Source organism: Artemia sp. Qi Xiang Cuo, chromosome 11, assembly GCF_049724085.1.
Source record: "Artemia sp. Qi Xiang Cuo chromosome 11, ASM4972408v1, whole genome shotgun sequence".
NCBI lineage: Eukaryota > Metazoa > Arthropoda > Branchiopoda > Anostraca > Artemiidae > Artemia > Artemia sp. Qi Xiang Cuo.
Window position 1 is genome coordinate 38,396,742 of NC_142804.1, and position 20,996 is coordinate 38,417,737.

Consider the following 20,996-nt stretch of genomic DNA (forward strand, 5'->3'; position numbering starts at 1 on the left):
AGTCCAAGAATTTGTCTTTGTTGGTTGCATGTCTAAAGGGAATGTCCTTCTCTGTTTGTATGTCTGAATCTATTTGTTTGCATGTCTGGATTGGTGTTTGCAAGTCCAAGAATTTGTCTTTGTTGGTTTGAATGTCTAAAGTACCTGTCTTTTTCTGTTTGCATGTCTGGGTTGGTGTTTGCAAATCCAAGAATTTGTCTTTGTTGGTTTGACTATCTAAAGTGCATGTCTTTCTCTGTTTGTATGTCTGAATCTATTTGTTTGCATGTCTGGGTTGGTGTTTGCAAGTTCAAGAATTTGCTTTTCTTGGTTTGAATGTCTAAACTGCATGTCTTTCTCTGTTTTTCTGTGTGAATCTAGTTTTTGTATGTCTGAGTTGGTGTTTGCAAGTCCGAGAATTTTTCTTTGTTGGTTTGTATGTCTAGAGTGTCTGTCTTTCTCTGTTTCTGTTTCTGAATCTAATTGTTTGCGTGTCTGGTTTTGTGTTCGCAAGTCCGAGAATGTGTCTTTGTTGGTTTGTATGTCAAAAGTGTCTGTCTTTCTCTGTTTGTATGCCTGAATCTATTTGTTGGTATGTCTGGGTTAGTGTCTGCACGTCCAAAAAGTTGTCTCTGTTTCTTTGAATATCTAAAGTGGCTGTTTTTCTCTGTTTTTATGTCTGAATCTATTTGTTTGCATGTCAGGGGTGGTGTTTGCAAGTCCAAAATTTGTCTTTGTTGGTTTGTATTTTTAAAGCGCCTGTCTTTCTCTATTTGTATGTCTGAATCTATTTGTTTGCATGTCTGGGTTGGTTTTTGCAAGTCCAAGAATTTTTCTTTGTTGGTTTGAATGTCTAAAGTGACTGTCTTTCTCTGTTTGTATGTCTGAATCTATTTGTTTGCATGTCTGGGTTGGTGTTTGCAAGTCCAAGAATTTGTCTTTGTTGGTTTGAATGTCTAAAGTGCCTGTCTGTCTCTGTCTGTATGTGTGAATCTTTGTTTTCATGTCTAGGCTGGTGTTTGCAAGTACAAGACTTTGTCTTTGTTGGTTTGTATGTCTAAAGTGTCTGTCTTTCTCTGTTTGTATGTCTGAATCTATTTGTTTGCATGTCTGGGTTGGTGTTTGCAAGTCCAAGAATTTGTCTTTGTTGGTTTGAATATCTAAAGTGCCTGTCTTTCTCTGTTTGTATGTCTGAATCTATTTGTATGCATGTCTGGGTTGGTTTTTGCAATTCCATGAATTTGTCTTTGTTGGTTGCATGTCTAAAGTGCATGTCCTTCTCTGTTTGTATGTCTGAATCTATTTGTTTGCATGTCTGGATTGGTGTTTGCAATTCCAAGAATTTGTCCTTGTTGGTTTGAATGTATAAATTACCTGTCTTTCTCTGTTTGTATGTCTGAATCTATTTGTTTGCATGTCTGGGCTGGTGTTTGCAAATCCAAGAATTTGTCTTTGTTGGTTTGAATGTCTAAAGTGCCTATCTTTCTCTGTTTGTATATGTGAATCTATTTTTTGCATGTCTGGGTTGGTGTTTGCAAGTCCAAGAATTTGTCTTTGTTGGTTTGAATCTCTAAAGTGTCTGTCTTTCTCTGTTTATATGTCTGAATCTATTTGTTTGCGTGTCTGGGTTGGTGTTTGCAAGTCCAAGAATGTGTCATTGTTGGTTTGAATGTATAAAGTGCCTGTCTTTCTCTGTTTGTCTGCATGTGTGGGTTGGTGTTTGCAATTCCAAGAATTTGTCTTTGTTGGTTTGAATGTCTATAGTGTCCGTCTTTCTATGTTTGTATGTCTGAATATATTTGTTTGTATGTCCGGGTTGGTGTTTGCAAGTCCAAGAATTTGTCTTTGTTGGTTTGAATGTCTTAAGTGCCTGTCTTTCTCTGTTTTAATGTCTGAATCTATTTGTTTGCATGTCTGGGTTGGTGTTTGCAAGTCTAAGAATTTGTCATTGTTAGTTTGAATGTCTAAAGTGTCTGTCTTTCTCTGTTTTTATGTCTGAATCTGTTTGTTTGCGTGTCTGGGATGGTGTTTGCATATCCAAGAATTTGTGTTTGTTGGTTTGAATGTCTAAAGTGTCTGTCTTTCTCTATTTGTATGCCTGAATCTATTTGTTTGCATGTCTGGGTTAGTGTTTGCAAGTCCAAGAAATTGTATTTGTTTGTTTTAATGTCTAAAGTGGCTGTCTTTCTCTATTTGTATGTCTGAATCTGTTTGTTTGCATGTCAGGGTTGGTGTTTGCAAGTCCAAGAATTTGTCTTTGTTGGTTTGAATGTCTAAAGTGCATGTCATTATCTGTTTGTATGTCTGAATCTATTTGTTTTACATGTCTGGGTTGGTGTTTGCAAGTTCAAGAATTTGTCTTTGTTGGTTTGAATGTCTAAAGTGCCTGTCTTTTTCTGTTTGTATGTCTGAATCTATTTGTTTGGATGTCTGGGTTGGTGTTTGCAAGTCCAAGAACTTGTCTTTGTTGGTTTGAATGTCTAAAGTGCCTCTCTTTCTCAGTGCCCTTCAGTCTCTGTTTGTATGTCTGAATCTATTTGTTTTGCATGTCTGGGTTGGTGTTTGCAAGTTCAAGAATTTGTCTTTGTTGGTTTGAATGTCTAAAGTGCCTGTCTTTCTCTGTTTGTATGTCTGAATCTATTTGTTTGCATGTCTGGGTTGGTGTTTGAAAGTCCAAAAATTTTTCTTTGTTGGTTTGAATGTCTAAAGTGTCTGTCTTTCTCTGTTTGTATGTCTTAATCTATTTGTTTGCATGTCTGGGTTGGTGTTTGCAAGTCCAAGAATTTGTCTTTGTTGGTTTGAATGTCTAAAGTGCCTATCTTTCTCTGTTTGTATATATGAATCTATTTTTTGCTTGTCTGGGTTGGTGTTTGCAAGTCCGAGAATTTGTCTTTGTTGGGTTGAATCTCTAAAGTGTCTGTCTTTCTCTGTTTATATGTCTGAATCTATTTGTTTGCGTGTCTGGGTTGGTGTTTGCAAGTCCAAGAATTTGTCATTGTTGGTTTGAAAGTCTAAAGTGCCTGTCTTTCTCTGTTTGTTTGTATGTGTGGGTTGGTGTTTGCAAGTCCAAGAATTTGTTTTTGTTGGTTTGAATGTCTAAAGTGTCTGTATTTCTCTGTTTGTATGTCTGAATCTATTTGTTTGCATGTCTGGGTTGGTGTTTGCAAGTCCAAGAATTTGTATTTGTTGGTGTGAATATCTAAAGTGCCTGTCTTTTCTGTTTGTATGTGTGAATCTATTTTTTTGCATGTCTGGGTTGGTGTTTGCAAGTCCAATAATTTGTCATTGTTGGTTTGAATGTCTAAAGTGCCTGTCTTTCTCTGTTTGTTTGCATGTCTGGGTTGGTGTTTTCAAGTCAGAGAATTTTTATTTGTTGGTTTGTATGTCTTAAGTATCTGTCGTTCTCTGGTTTCATGTCTGAATCTATTTGTTTGCGTGCCTAGTTTGGTGATTTAATGTCTCAGAATTTCTCTTTGTGGCTTTGAATGTCTAAAGTGGATGTCTTTCTCTTTTTGTATGTCTGAATCTATTTGTTTACATGTCTGGGTTGGTGTTTGCAAGTCCAAGAATTTGTCTTTGTTGGTTTGAATGTCTAAAGTGCCTCTCTTTTCTGTTTTTATGTGTGAATCTATTTTTTTTCATGTCTGGGTTGGTGTTTGCAAGTCCAAGAATTTGTCTTTGTTGGTTTGAATGTCTAAATTGCCTGTCTTTCTCTGTTTGTATGACTGAATCTTTTTTTTGTTTGCATGTCTGGGTTGGTGTTTGCAAGTCCAAGAATTTGTCTTTGTTGGTTTGAAGGTCTAAAGTGCCTGTCTTTCTCTGTTTGTATGTCTGAATCTGTCTCTTTTCATGTCTGGGCTGGTGTTTGCAAGTCAAAGAATTTGTCTGTGTTGGTTTGAATGTCTAAAGTGCCTGTCTTTCTCTGTTTGTTTGTCTGAATCTATTGTTTACATGTCTGGGTTGGTGTTTGCAAGTCCTAGAATTTGTCTTTGTTGGTCTGAATGTCTAAAGTGTCTGTCTTTCTCTGTTTATATGTCTGAATCTATTTGTTAGCATGTCTGGGTTGGTGTTTGCAAGTCTAAGAGTTTGTCTTTGTTGGTTTGAATGTCTAAAGTGCCTGTCTTTCTCTGTTTTCATGTGTGAATCTATTTTTTGCATGTCTGGGTTGGTGTTTGCAAGACCGAGAATTTGTCTTTGTTGGTTTGAATGTCTAAAGTGTCTGTCTTTCTCTGTTTGTATGCCTGAATCTATTTGTTTGCATGTCTGGGTTGGGGTTTGCAAGTCCAAGAATTTGTCTTTCTTTGTTTGAATGTCTAAAGAGGCTGTTTTTCTCTGTTTGTATGTCTGAATCTGTTTGTTTGCATGTCAGGGTTGGTGTTTGCAAGTCCAAGAATTTGTCTTTGTTGGTTTGAATGTCTAAAGTGCATGTCTTTCTCTGTTTGTATGTCTGAATCTATTTGTTTTGCATGTCTGGGTTGGTGTTTGCAAGTACAAGAATTTGTCTTTGTTTTTTTGAATGTCTAAATTGCCTGTCTTTCTCTGTTTGTATGTCTGAATCTATTTGTTTGCATTTCTGAGCTGGTGTTTGCAAGTCAAAGAATTTGTTTTTGTTGGTTTAAATGTCTATATTATATGTCTTTCTCTGTTTGTATGTCTGAATCCACTTGTTTGCATGTCTGGGTTGGTGGTTACAAGTCCAAGAATTTGTCTTTGTTGGTTTGAATGCCTAAAGTGCCTGCCTCTCTCTGTTTGTATGTCTGAATCTATTTGTTTGCATGTCTTGGTTGGTGTTTGCAAGTCCAAGAATTTGTCTTTGTTGGTTTGAATTTCTAAAGTGCCTGTCTTTCTCTGTTTGTATGGCTGAATATATTTTTTTGCATGTCTGGGTTTGTATTTGCAAGTCCGAGAATTTGTTTTTGTTGGTTTGAATGCCTAAAGTCCATGCCTATCTCTGTTTGTATGTCTGAATCTCTTTCTTTGCATGTCTGGGTTGGTGCTTGCAAGTCTAAGAATTTGTCTTTGTTGGTTTGAATGTCTAAAGTGCCTGTCTTTCTCTGTTTGTATGACTGAATCTTTTTTTTTGCATGTCTGGGTTGGTGTTTGCAAGTCCAATAATTTGTCTTTGTTGATTTGAATGTCTGAAGTGCCTGTCTTTTTCTGTTTGTATGTCTGAATCTATTTGTTTGCATGTGTGGGTTGGTGTTTGCAAGTCCAAGAATTTGTCTTTGTTGGTTTGAATGTCTAAAGTGCCTGTCTTTCTCTGTTTTTTTGTGTGAATCTATTTTTTTCATGTCTGAGTTGGTGTTTTCAAGTCCGAGAATTTGTCTTTGTTGGTTTGAATGTCTAAAGTGTCTGTCTCTCTGTTTACATGTCAAATCTATTTTTTTGCGTTTCTGGTTTGGTGTTTGCAAGTCCAAGAATTTGTCATTGTTGGTTTGAATGTCTAAAGTGTCTGTCTTTCTCTGTTTGTATGTCTCAATCTATATGGTTGCATGTCTGGGTTGGTGTTTGCAAGTCCAAGAATTTCTCTTTGTTGGTTTGAATGTCTAAAGTGTCTGTCCTTCTCTGTTTGTATGCCTGAATCTATTTGTTTGCATGTCTGGGTTTGTGTTTGTAAGTCCAATAATTTGTTTTTGTTGGTTTGAATGTCTAAAGTGCCTGTCATTCTCTGTTTGTATGTCTTAATCTATTTGTTTTGCATGTCTGGGTTGGTGTTTGCAAGTACAAGAATTTCTCTTTGTTGGTTTGAATGTCTAAAGTGACGATCTTTCTCTGTTTGTATGTCTGAATCTATTTGTATGCATGCCTGGGTTGGTGTTTACAAGTTCAAGAATTAATCTTTTTGGTTTGAATGTCTAAATTGACTGTCTTTCTCTGTTTGTATGTCTGAATCTATTTTTTTGCATGTCTGGGCTGGTGTTTGCAAGTGCAAGAAATTTTCTTTGTTGGTTTGAATGTCTAAAATGCCTGTCTTTCTGTGTCTGTATGTGTGAATCTATTTGTTTGCATGTCTGGGTTGGTGTTTACAAGTCCAAGAATTTGTTTTTGTTGGTTTGAATGCCTAAAGTGCCTGCCTTTCTCTGTTTGTATGTCTGAATCTATGTGTTTGCATGTCTTGGTTGGTGTTTGCAAGTCCAAGAATTTGCATTTGTTGGTTTGAATGTCTAAAGTGCCTGTCTTTCTCTGTTTGTATGTGTGAATCTATTTTTTTTAATGTCTGGGTTGGTATTTGCAAGTCCAAGAATTTGTTTTTGTTGATTTGAATGCCTAAAGTGTTTGCCTTTCTCTGTTTGTATGTCTGAATCTATTTGTTTGCATGTCCTGGTTGGTGTTTGCAAGTCCAAAAATTTGTCTTTGTTGGTTTGAATGTCTAAAGTGCCTGTCTTTCTCTGTTTGTATGACTGAATCTTTTTTTGTTTGCATGTCTGGGTTGGTGTTTGCAAGTCCAATATTTTGTCTTTGTTGATTTGAATGTCTGAAGTCCCTGTCTTTCTCTTTTTGTATGTCTGAATCTATTTGTATGCATGTCTGGGTTGGTGTTTGCAAGTCCAAGAATTTGTCTTTGTTGGTTGAATGTCTAAAGTGCATGTCCCTCTCTGTTTGTATGTCTGAATCTATTTGTTTGCATATCTGGATTGGTGTTTGCAAGTCCAAGAATTTGTCTCTGTTGGTTTGAATGTCTAAAGTGCCTTTCTCTCTGTTTGTATGTCTGAATCTATTTGTTTGCATGTCTGGGTTGGTGTTTGCAAGTCCAAGAATTTGTTTTTGTTGGTTTGAATGTCTAAAGTGCCTGTTTTTCTCTGTTTGTATGTCTGAATCTATTGTTTACATGTCTGGGTTGGTGTTTGCAAGTCCAATAATTTGTCTCTGTTGGTTTGAATGTCTAAAGTATCTGTCTTTCTCTGTTTATATGTCTGAATCTATTTGTTTGCATGTTTGGGTTGGTGTTTGCAAGTCAAAGAATTTGTTTTTGTTGGTTTTAATGTCTAAAGTGACTGTCTTTCTTTGTCTTTATGTGTGAATCTATTTTTTGCATGTCTGGGTTGGTGTTTGCAAGTCCAAGAATTCGTCTTTGTTGGTTTGAATGTCTAAAGTGTCTGTCTTTCTCTGTTTATATGTCTGAATCTATTTGTTTGCGTGTCTGGTTTGGTGTTTGCAAGTCCAAGAATTTGTCATTGTTGGTTTGAATGTCTAACGTGCCTGTCTTTCTCTGTTTGTTTGCATGTGTGGGTTGGTATTTGCAAGTCGAATAATTTTTCTTTGTTGGTTTGAATGTCTAAAGTGTCTGTCTCTCTCTGTTTGTATGACTGAATCTTTTTTTTTGCATTTCTGGGTTTGGTGTTTGTAAGTCCATGAATTTTTCTTTGTTGGTTTGAATGTCTAAAGTGTTTGTCTTTCTCAGTTTGTATGTCTGAATCTGTTTGTTTGCGTGTCTGGGTTGGTGTTTGCATATCCAAGAATTTGTCTTGTTGGTTTGGATGTCTAAAGTGTCTGTCTTTCTCTGTTTGTATGCCTGAATCTATTTGTTTGCATGTCTGGGTTGGTGTTTGAATGTCTGGGTTGGTGTTTGCAAGTCCAAGAATTTGTCTTTGTTGGTTTGAATGTCTAAATTGCCTCTCTTTCTCTGTTTTTATGTCTGAATCTATTTGTATGCATGTCTGGGTTGGTAATTGCAAGTCCAAGAATTTGTCTTTGTTGGTTGAATGTCTAAAGTGCATGTCCTTCTCTGTTTGTATGTCTGAATCTATTTGTTTGCATGTCCGGGTTAGTGTTTAGTCTTGGTTTGAATGTCTAAATTGCCTATCTTTCTCTGTTTGTATGTCTGAATCTATTTGTATGCATGTCTGGGTTGGTAATTGCAAGTTCAAGAATTTGTCTTTGTTGGTTTGAATGTCTAAAGTGCCTGTCTATCTCTGTTTGTATGTGTGAATCTATTTGTTTGCATGTCTAGGCTGGTGTTTGCAAATCCAAGAATTTGTCTTTTTTGGGTTGTATGTATAAAGTGTCTGTCTCTTTCTGTTTGTATGTCTGAATCTATTTGTTTGCATGTCTGGGTTGGTGTTTGCAATTCCAAGAATTTGTCTTTGTTGGTTTGAATGTCTGAAGTGCCTATCTTTCTCTGTTTGTATGTCTGAATCTATTTGTATGCATGTCTGGGTTGGTGTTTGCAAGTCCAAGAATTTGTCTTTGTTGGTTGAATGTGTAAAGTGCATGTCCTTCTCTATTTGTATGTCTGAATCTATTTGTTTGCATGGCTGGATTAGTGTTTGCAAGTCCAAGAATTTGTCTTTGTTGGTTTTGATGTCTAAAGTGCCTGTCTTTCTCTGTTTGTATGTCTGAATCTATTTGTTTGCATGTCTGGGTTGGTGTTTGCAAGTCCAAGAATTTGTCATTGTTGGTTTGAATGTCTAAAGTGCCTGTCTTTTTCTGTTTGTAAGTCCAAGAATTTGTCATTGTTGGTTTGAATGTCTAAAGTGCCTGTCTTTTTCTGTTTGTATGTCTGAATCTATTTGTTTGCATATGTGAGTTGGTGTTTGCAAGTCCAAGAATTTATCATTGTTGGTTTGAATGTCTAAAGTTCCTGTCTTTTTCTGTTTGTATGTCTGATTCTATTTGTTTATATTTCTGGGTTGGTGTGTGCAAGTCCAAGAATTTGTCATTGTTTGTTTGTATGTCGGAATTGTATGTCTTTCTCTGTTTGTATGTTTGAATTTATATGTTTGCATGCCTAGGTTGGGATTTGCAGGTCAAAGAATTTATCTTTGTTGGTTTGAACGTTTAGGTTAGGTATAAATAAATATTGATAAATAAATAGAAACATTTCTCCGTGATTAAGTTAGGTTAGGTTTTGTTAGCTTTTCATGAGCGCTCATGATAAGCTAACCTAACCTAACTTAAACACGGAGAAATGTTTTATTTATTTATTAATATTTATTTATACCTAACTTAAACATTCAAACCAACAAAGACAAATTCTTGGACTTGCAAACACCAACCCAGACATGCAAACAAATAGATTCAGACATACAAACAGAGAAAAGACATACACTTTGGACATTCAAACCAAAAAAGACAAATTCTTGGACTTGCAAACACCAACCCAGACATACAAACGAATAGATTCAGACATACAAACTGAAAAAGGCAGGCACTTTAGACATTCAAAGCAACAATGATAAATTCTTGAACTTGCAAACACCAACCCAGACATGCAAAAAATAGATTCAGACATAAACAAGGAAAGACAGACACTTTAGACATTCAAACCATCAAAGACAAATTCTTGGACTTGCAAACACCAACCCACACATGCAAACAAATAGATTCAGACATATAAACAGAGAAAGACAGGCACTTCAGACATTTAAATCAACAAAGACAAATTCTTGGACTTGCAAACACCAACCCAGACATGCAAACAAATAGATTCAGACATACAAACAGAGAAAGACAGGCACTTTAGACATTCAAACTAACAAAGACAAATTTTTGAACTTGCAAACACTAAACACTAATCCGGACATGCAAACAAATAGATTCAGACATACAAACAGAGAAGGACAGGTACTTTAGACATTCAACCAACAAAGACAAATTCTTGGACTTACAATTACCAACCCAGACATGCATACAAATAGATTCAGACATACAAACAGTGAAAGATAGGCAATTTAGACTTTCAAACCAACAAAGACAAATTCTTCGACTTGCAAGCACCAACCCACACATGCAAACAAATAGATTCAGACATACAAAAAGAGAAAGACAGGCACTTTAGATAGTCAAACCAACAAAGACAAATTTTTGGACTTGAAAACACCAACCCAGACATGCAAACAAATAGATTCAAAAATTTAACCGGAGAATAATAGACACTTTAAACATTCAATCCAAAGAAGACAAATTCTTGGACTTCCAAATACCTACCCAAACATCCAAACCAATAAATTCAGACATACAAGCAGAGAAAGACAGACACTTTAGACATTCAAACCAACAAAGACAAATTCTTGGATATGCAAACACCAACCCAGACACGCAAACAAGCAGATTCAGACATACAAACAGAGAAAGACAGACACTTTTGACATTCAAACCAACAAAGAGACATTCTTGGACTTGCAAACACCAACCCAGACATGCAAACAAATAGATTCAGACATACAAACAGAGAAAGACAGACACTTTAGACATTCAAATCAACAAAGACAAATTCTTGGACTTGCAAACACCAACCCAGACATGCAAACAAATAGATTCAGACACATAAACAGAGAAAGACAGACACTTTATACATTCAAACCAAGAGAGACAAATTCTTGGACTTGCAAACACCAACCCACTCATGCAAACAAATAGATTCAGACATAAAAACAGAGAAAGACAGGCACTTTAGACATTCAAAGCAACAATGACAAATTCTTGGACTTGCAACCACCAATCCCAGACAAGCAAACAAATAGATTGAGACACAAAAACAGAGAAAGACATACGGTTTAGACATTCAAATGAACAAAGACAAATTCTTGGACTTGCAAACACCAACCCAGACAAATATACAAATAGCTTCCGACATATAACCAGAGAAAGAAAGACGCTTTAAACATTCAAACCAATAAAGACAAATTCTTGGACTTGCAAACACCAACCCAGACATGTAAACAATAGATTCAGACATATAAACAGAGACAGACAGGCACTTTAGACATTCAAACTAACAAAGACAAGTTCTTGGACTTGCAAACACCAACCCAGACATGCAAACAAATAGATTCAGACATACAAACAGAGAAAGATAGACACTTTAGACATTCAAACCAACAAAGACAAATTCTTGGACTCGCAAACATCAGTCCAGACATGCATACAAATAGATTCAGTCATACAAACAGAGAAAGACAGGCACTGTAGACATTCAAACCAACAAAGACAAATTTTTGGACTTGCAAACACCAACCCAGACATTCAAACAAATAGATTCAGACATACAAACAGAGAAAGGCCGGCACTTTAGGCATTCAAACCAACAAAGACAAATTCTTGTACTTGCAAACACCAACCCAGACATGCAAACAAATAGATTCAGACATACAAACAGAGAAAGATAGACACTTTAGACATTCAAACCATTAAAGACAAATTCTTGGACTTGCAAACACCAACCCAGACATGCAAACAAATAGATTCAGACATATAAAAAGAGAAAGACAGGCGCTTTAGACATTCAAACCAACAAAGACAAATTTTTGGACTTGCAAACACTAAAATCTAACCCGGACATAAAAACAAATAGATTCAGACAAACAAACAGAGAAGGACAGGCACTTTAGACATTCAACCAGCAAAGACAAATTCTTGGACTTGCAAACACCAACCCAGACATGCATACAAATAGATTCAGACATACAAACAGAGAAAGATAGGCCCTTTAGACATTCAAACCAACAAAGACAAATTCTTTGACTTGCAAACACCAACCCAGACATGTAAACAAATAGATTCACACATACAAGCAGAGAAAGACAGGCACTTTAGATAGTCAAACCAACAAAGACAAATTCTTGGACTTGCAAACAACAACCCAGACAAGCAAACAAATAGATAAGACATACAAACAGAGAAAGACAGACACTTTAGACATACAAACCAACAAAGACAAATTCTTGGACTTGCAAACACCAGCCTAGACATGCAAACAAATAGATTCACACATACAAACAGGGAAAGACAGGCACTTTAGACATTCAAACCAACAAAGACAAATTCTTGGACTTGCAACCACCAACCCAGACATGCAAACAAATAGATTCAGACATACAAAACAGAGAAAGACAGGCACTTTAGACATACAAACCAACAAAGACAAATTCTTGGACTTACAAACAACAACCCAGACACGCAAACAAAGAGATTCAGACATACAAACAGAGAAAGACAGACACTTTTGACATTCAAACCAACAAAGAGAAATTCTTGGACTTGCAAACACCAACCCAGACATGCAAACAAATCGATTTAGACATACAAACAGAGAAAGACAGACACTTTAGACATTCAAACCAACGAAGACAAATTCTTGGAATTGCAAACACCAACCCAGACATGCAAACAAATAGATTCAGACACACAAACAGAGAAAGACAGATACTTTAGACATTCAAACCAACAAAGACAAATTCTTGGACTTGCAAACACCAACCCACTCATGCAAACAAATAGATTCAGACATACAAACAGAAAAAGACCGGCACTTTAGACATTCAAATCAACAATGACAAATTCTTGGACTTGCAAACACCAACCCAGACACGCAAATAAATAGATTCAGACATATAAACAGAGAAAGACAGACACTTTAGACATTCAAACGAACAAAGACAAATTCTTGGACTTGCAAACACCAACCCAGACATGTAAACAAATAGATTCAGAAAAATAAACAGAGAAAGACAGACGCTTTAGACATTCAAACCAACAAAGACAAATTCTTGGACTTGCAAACACCAACCCAGACATGTAAACTATAGATTCAGACATATAAACAGAGACAGACAGGCACTTTAGACATTCAAACTAACAAAGACAAATTCTTGGACTTGCAAACACCAACCCAGACATGCAAACAAATAGATTCAGACATACAAACAGAGAAAGACAGGCACTTTAGACATTCAAACCAACAAAGACAAATTCTTGGACTCGCAAACATCAATCCAGGCATGCATACAAATAGATTCAGTCATACAAACAGAGAAAGACTGGCACTGTAGACATTCAAACCAACAAAGACAAATTTTTGGACTTGCAAACACCAACCCAGACATACAAACAAATAGGTTCAGACATACAAACAGAGAAAGGCCGGCACTTTAGGCATTCAAACCAACAAAGAATAATTCTTGTACTTGCAAACACCAACCCAGACATGCAAAAAAACGGATTCAGACATACAAACAGAGAAAGACGGACACTTTAGACATTTAAACCAACAACTGCAAATTCTCGGACTTGCAAACATCAATCAAGACATGCAAACAAATAGATTCAGACATACAAACAGAGAAAGACAGGCACTTTAGACATTCAAACCAACAAAGACAAATTTTTGGACTTGCAAACACTAAACACCAACCCAGACATGCATACAAATAGATTCAGACATACAAACAGAGAAAGATAGGCACTTTAGACATTCAAACCAACAAAGACAAATTCTTCGACTTGCAAACACCGACCCAGACATGTAAACAAATAGATTCACACATACAAACAGAGAAAGACAGGCAATTTAGACATTCAAACCAACAAAGACAAATTCTTGGACTTGCAAACACCAACCCAGACATGCAAACAAATAGATTCAGACATACAAACAGAGAAAGACATTCACTTTAGACATTCAAACCAACAAAGACAAATTCTTGAACTTCCAAATACCAACCCAGACATGCAAACAAATAAATTCTGACATACAAACAGAGAATGACAGGCACTTTAAACATTCAAACCAACAAAGACAAATTCTTGGACTTGCAAACACCAACCCTGACATGCAAACAAACAGATTCAGACATACAAACAGAGAAAGACAGCCGCTTTAGACATTCAAACAAACAGAGACAAATTCTTGGACTTGCAAACACCAACCCAGACATACAAACAAATAGATTCAGGAATACAAACGGAGAAAGACAGACACTTTAGACATTCAAACCAACAAAGACAAATTCTTGGATATGCAAACACCAACCCAGACATGCAAACAAGTATATTCAGACATACAAACAGAGAAAGACAGGCACTTTAGACATTCAAACCAACAAAGACAAATTCTTGGACTTGCAAAAACCAGCCCAGACATGCAAACAAATACATTCATACATACAAACAGAGAATGCCATGTACTTTAGACATTCAAACAATCAAAGACCAATTCTTGGACGTCCAAAAACAAACCCAGACACGCAAACAAATATATCCACACATACAAACAGTGAAAGACAGGCACTTTAGACATTCAAATCAACAAAAACAAATTCTTGGACTTGCAAACACCAACCCAGACATACAAACAAATAGATTCAGACATACAAACAGAGGAAGAAAGGCACTTTAGACGTTCAAACCTACAAAGACAATTTCTTTGACTTGCAAACACCAGCCCAGACATGCAAACAAATAGATTCAGTCATACAAACAGAAAAAGACAGGCACTTTAGACATTCAAACCAACAAAGACAAATTCTTGGACTTGCAAACACCAACCCAGACATGCAAACAAATAGATTCAGAAATACAAACAGAGAAAGGCAAGCACTTTATGCATTCAAACCAACAAAGACAAATTCTTGGACTTCCAAACACCAACCCAGACATACAAACAAATAGATTCAGACATACAAGCAGAGAAAGGCATGCACTTTAGACATTCAAACCAACAAAGACAAATTCTTGAACCTGCAAAGATCAACCCAGACATGCAAAAAACAAATAGATTCAGACATACAAAGAGACAAGGACAGGAACTTTAGACATACAAGCCAACAAAGACAAATTCTTGGACTTGCAAACACCAACCCAAACATACAAACAAATAGATTCAGACATACAAACAGAGAAAGACAGACACTTTAGACACTCAAACCAACAAAGACAAATTTTTGGACTTGCAAACACTAACCCAAACATACAAACAAATAGATTGAGACATACAAACAGAGAAAGACAGACACTTTTGACATGCAAACCAACAAAAACAAACACTTGGACCTGCAAACACCAACCCAGACATACAAACAAATAGATCCACACATACAAGCAGTGAAAGACAGTGCTGGCCCTTTGGGGGGCCGGGGGTTCTTTGGGGGTCCGGGGGAGTTTGGGGGCCCGGGGGTCCTTTGGGGTTGGGGTAGGGGTAGGGGACCTTATAACACTATTCAAATGGTAGTTGTGTATTATAACGACCAAAGAGTTTCACCCCGAATCATCCTCTAAAATGTCTCAAACTGTTTTGCCCAAATAATCCCTAAAATGCTGATTAATTTTATTTTCGCCCAAATAATCCCCCTAAAAGTAATTCCTGCGTGTTCCTTTGTTTCGGCATCCCTGCGCTGTCACATTTGAAATTCCCAGGAAAGCATTTCCCTGCGTAAAATATATTCAATCTTAAGGTTTAGAAAGAATATTAATTTATCTCTCAGACCTAAAGATCATACAAGCCACATTTAAAAATAGAATATTAATTTATCTCTCAGACCTAAAGATCAGAGAAGCCATATTTAAAAATAGAATATTAATTTATCACTCGGACCTGAAGATCAGAGAAGCCATATTTAAAAACGAAATCCCCTCATGATAGAATTCCCAGTCGATTATGCAAATCAATTTCCCAGAAATCTAGTCCCCTTCGATTATGTAAATCAAGTTCTCAGAAATCCTGTTACCGTTAGTGAAACAATAATTCCCCTTTGATTATGGAATCAAGTTCTCAGAAATCTAGTCTCCCTTCGATTATGTAAATCAATTTCTCAGAAATTCTCTCCCCTCTAGTGGATCAATACATTTATAAACATCCCCTGATTGACCTAGAAAGAGGTGTCATTGACCCTTTTGTGGATCAATAATCCATGAATAAATTATGTAGGCTCCGGAACTCATGATACGTCCCTACCGGAGAGAGGCAGATTTCTGGCATTATTTGAAAACGATAAGAAATTAAATAAATAAATAAGTTTTTTTCAACTGAAACTAGAGAGCAATATTGAAACTTAAAATGAAAAGAAATCATACCGCATATGAGGGGAGATACCCCACCCATTCTTCAATGCCGCGCTCTATACACTTAAAGTTTGACTTTTTGTCCCAATTCTTTAAGAACAACTCCTGAAACACAGGGATCATTTAATTGGAATAAGAAGCTTTTTTAAAATGCTAAAAAAAAACCAATAAGGGACATCCCTCTCATAAACGCAATAATTTCTGTTCGTTATAATGCTGATCCTTACTTTCATAAAAAAAAAAAAAATAATTAATCACTGAAAGGTAGAACCAATTCTCAAGGAAAAACATTGACACGTGGCTGATTTTTAATAGCCAAAAGTAGCCAGTAGGTTATCTTTCTTTATTCTGGGCCCAAGCAATGTCAAATCTGGATTTCTATAATATTAATTTATGTAATCGAAGTTTGTTTTTATTTTTTGTTTTTTATATTATTCGAAGTTTTAAAAAAATGCAAATACGGTTTAATTACAATTTTTTATTGAACTATCGATATATCGATAGATCGTTTAATGAAATTATCGCCCAACGCTACTCGGAAATACGGTTTGCCTCTGAAAATCATGATTGTCATGCCCCAGTTGCCCAAGGCACTGGTCACAAGTTTCCAGCCCTGTTGTGACAAGCAGGCCTATCTTTCTGCTAAAAATTTAGTAGTGGTTCGGGGCTTCGACGGACCCTCTTCGTCCCTCCAGCTCTACAGATTGAAAACCCGTAAGGTGCACCATTACAACTTTTCTGCAAAAAAACTGGTAGGGAAAACGAGGGGGAGATTGTTGTTGAAACAGGTTGTTGAAGCATTTTTGTTGAAGCAGGAGATTGTTGTTGAAGCAAGCAGGAGATTGTTGTTGAAACAAAGTTGGAGTTTGTGCCTCCAACTTTGGTTCTTCTATTATAGAGATCGAAAATCCTAGCAGGGTCCCAGTTCAAACAAGAAGTAGCGTGCCTACCTTGGCGCTAGAAAGCTGGTGATAAAAAGGAGTACTGGCTGTGGAGGGAGGAGGCAACTGGCTCAAACTTCTTCTCTAATCATACAAATTGAAAATTTTTTCGCGATTCCACTTCAAACAAATGGAATATACCTACCCTTCTGCTAAAAAATTTGCGGTAGGAGACTGGGGCGTTGTAGGGGCCAAGGACTGTTTTTTTCCCAATAATACAGATAAAGATGCTTGCGTAATAATACTTCAACGAAGTTGCAACATACCTACCTTTGTGCTAAAAAATGGTGACAGAAGTGGTGGATGGCACTTTATTTCCCTTATCATAGACATATAAAATCATTGTGGTTCATAGAAAAGGCACCCCACTTACCTTTCAGCTTAAAAGTTGGTTGGGATGGAGGGGTGTCGGCCAATTTTACCCTTTTCTCCCAATTGACCTAAATCATCAGCATAGAAAAAGAAGAAAGAAAAAAAGACTAAATCAAAGTGCTAATCCTGTAATACAATGCTAAGTTCCCTGGCTTTTCCAATAGGTGTACTCCTTTCTATTTAATTTTTTCTTTGAAGTTAGTCTGTGAAAATAGTTTTCCTTAAGCATAATCTTGTTGTTCAGTCTGTGCCTTTCAAAAGGAATTTGTAGCTTGTGTTTATATTACCTTTGCTTAAAGATTTCTTTTCAAATTTGGGCTGCCTTTTTTTCTTTTGCTATGGTTCTTTGTCTTTTAAATAATGCATAAATTAACAGATATAATAGTTAGAATTGTGTTTATTTATAAAAGAAAAATTGACGAATCAAAAACAATGCCCAGAGCATTAGCCTGTAAAGGACGAAACATAACATGAACAAGAACCAATTCAACTGAAATAAGGACAGGAGAAGAGGACCTTTTCTTAAGTATCAGACAGTTGCCCTAAAATTTGGACAATGTACGCTTATTCCTAGGATATAGGACAAGATAATGTAAGTTTTTATTTCAAAAACAACTTTCATTAGCAATAAGTGCCTAATTCGTCCTTTTTGTCGATGAATAGTGCTGAACAAACACGGTTAAAACTAAAGATTTAAGTATTTTTGTGTTGTTAATTCGCTGCCGTTTTACGCTTTTAATGTTTCAACGTAAGACGACAACCTTGCTATAATTTGTTTGCCCAGATTCAGCTATATCCATATACTGAATCGTATTTTTTGAAATTTGCTTTGTATTCTTTTTTAGAATGGAAAATACGTTGAAAACATGCGAAAATATGTGAAATTTTGGCGAATGGATTCTTTTTTAGAATGGAAAACACGTTGAAAACATGCGAAAATATATGAAATTTTGGCGAATGGATAGATCAGAAACTAATAAATCCAATGTTATAAGTATATTGTTCTTTTAATGCAATTATAGTTGTAGTCTGGTCGTAAAGGTCACATGTTTCAAGGGACCATCAACCTTAAGAACAATAAATTTCATTAATAAAATGAATTCATTTATAAAAACATAATTTTATGTTGAAATTAATGTAAGCATAACTTATAGGAGTGATCAGAAGCCAGATTTATCGAGTAAAGTGAATCGAGTTTGCTCAAGTAATGCCCCACAGTTGGTAAAAGGTGGGAAGGTATTTGTGAGGCTTCAATCCGATCTTTTTGAAGCAGATAGAGAAGCTGGCGAGGATACAAATCTTATGCAAGAACAAGATTTTCGCGGCCAGTATATCGAAAAGCACTTTGCTCTGAGGTAAGATTCTCTTTTTCGTTCTTCTTCTTCATTTAACCGAGTTAAAAATTGGAAGTAGTTCTGCAGAAATCATGAAACCCAAAACTATTGTTTTTTCAAGGAAACACAGAAAGTAAATTAAATAAAGATATAGAAATGAATTTAAAATGCAAATCATCAAACAGTTTCAAATCTTTGTGGAATTCATTTGAGAGAAGTAGGTAAAGGTTTGATCTTTTTAATGTCTTTTTAAAATTTGACATTTGAGAGCGGTTATGACCAATAATTGATGGTTGGGGTAAATCCATTTAAAAACAAAATTATTTTGAAGGTTGGGCGCTCTTCGTAAAACTGCGTCAATTTGGCCGTCCACTAATAAATTTGACCACCCACTGGCAAACTTGGCCATTAGCCTTGGGCCAATGATGTTTGGGGATCACAAACTGGAATTTATTGGATTGTGTAAATATCAACCGGTAATTGTTGGTTATTGGAAACACACCCAAGAAGTTAAGTTAGGTTAGTCCTAATGAAATATTAAAAAAAAAATGATAAAATAGTACTTTAGAAACAAAATTATGGAAAACTTACCTAACCCAACGTAGCCTAACACCCCCCCCCCCTCCCCTAATATGTAAATATATCGCCCAAATTATACAAGTCCAATGCTTTGTATGACCCGTCACTTGTTTTTGCAGCTGTGAAACAGGTTTCTTGAAATGTAACATAAGCGTAATTCTTGGATGTGTTTCCAATAAACGACAAGAACCTATCAACCATTAATAAATTTGAAACAAACCATAAATACTGAAACCAACCACCTTTTATATAAATTTGTTGGGTCCAGTTCTGAACTTAGCTTAGGACCCACACGTTCGTTCAGGTATGAGATAAGGGATAATGAATCTCCCCCTCTAGTGGATGGAGCCATATAAGCCATGTACAAGTGGGTATGCTGTACCCAGCACACACTTCTGTCTTTCAATAATCTTGGTTCGGGTTTCTAGATTTTGTAAGTAGGCTCATTGTTTTTTTTCCTCTCTAAAAGTTGTTTTGAAAATAAGATTTATTTTGATTTCTGTTTAGTTGAAGTTAAAGAATGCGCAAACATTTTGTTATAGAATCCTTTTCAAAAGTTTGTAGTTAATTTGCTTGTATATCCAAACTTTTCCTTTATATTAAACCGTGGAGCATGAAGGCGTCTTCATTCTTTTGACATTTTTAATTGTCTAGATGCTTCTTTTATCTACTTAAAGACAAGATTCAACATTCTGAATCTATTGGCATATTTTTTGACAATTGTACGAAGTTTAACTCTATCGGAACTTGGTTTTAAAGCAGGTTTCTCTTTTATTTAAAACAAACTAGATGTGTGCTTTTCTACAACTTTTTTTTGAAAGTTGCTTTCTATTCTACTTAGAGAGTTAATGAAAACTACTGTGCTCTATAAAAATTAAGTAGAAATCTCGCTTTTCTCAGATTTTTTGAATATGGGGAAGTAAGTGAAAATCGGCATCTTAGTAAAATGAAAACTATTTGTTTTGTAGTATACAGTGGCGTAAATTCATGCAAAATTGGGAGGGGAAGGGGTGGGAGGAAAGTCTATTCTTCAATATATAGAGGAGGGGGAATCCGATGGGGTGACTGCCTCTTCCCCCTACCCACAATTGACGCCTCTGGTAGTCTAATATAGAATTTAAACCTAGCTACATTAAATGTAATTTTGTAATCATGTACTTCAGTATTTCGATTGATACAATTATAATTTTTGAATAAATGCAGCTTACATAAATGTTATCTACTAAAAAAAAAAAAAAAAAAAAAAAAAAAAAAAAAAAAAAAACATGCACGCACACCCAAAAATGCCAAAATAAAATACTTTGTCGTCTACCATCTTTAGGGTATAAGGGTATCATAAAAGACAACAAAGACACTCTTTAATATTGTTTATATGTGAAAAAAAAATCACGGAGTTTACTTTTGCTACTGCTATGTTATAATAAGCTTCGATCCTATGGTTTTTTTTCTGTCTCATGCATCAGAAGGCAATGGACGAATACGTACTTTGTCGAAGCCCCAAACCCCTTGACCCTCCCCGTAGTTTCGGCTCTGGTTGGGGACACTTTTGAAGTTAAGTTTTAAGTGATTTTTGCTGTTCAATATATTTCAAAGTTTGCAGTCAGGATCAAGTCCTATAACTGTGCACTAGCGCGAAAAAATTGAAGCAAAAATTTGGAAAAAGAACGTACGCCTTTAACAGGATGTATACCTGTTTTTGCTTATTGATAAACAGCGGGAAAACGGACGATGTGTTGATGACGATAAAGTTCACCGTTTATGGCAAGTGCTCTGCGATAAAGACAATATAATTTCCTTCTTTTTTTAATGTTACTCCTTATTTCATCTTTTTTAAAATAACAATTATAGCCTGGAGCAACGTGGCTTTTCACTGCTCCTATTTAAGGTCTTTTTTTCGTTATTTTAAATAAAGACAATATAATTTCCTTCTTTTTTTTAATGTTACTCCTTATTTCATCTTTTTTTAAATAACAATTATGGCGTGGAGGAACGTGGCTTTTCACTGCTGCTTTTT

General features: G+C 35.9%; 1 protein-coding gene across 1 annotated transcript in view; it reads left to right on the forward strand.

Annotated features, from left to right (window-relative positions):
* Nucleotides 1–20,996, forward strand: part of LOC148946954 (uncharacterized) — a 138,741-nt gene that overhangs the window by 60,070 nt on the left and 57,675 nt on the right. The window contains exon 2 of the mRNA XM_089096467.1: nucleotides 18,224–18,424. Coding sequence (XP_088952593.1) covers nucleotides 18,224–18,424 — 201 coding nt within the window. The remainder of the gene's footprint in view (nucleotides 1–18,223; nucleotides 18,425–20,996) is intronic.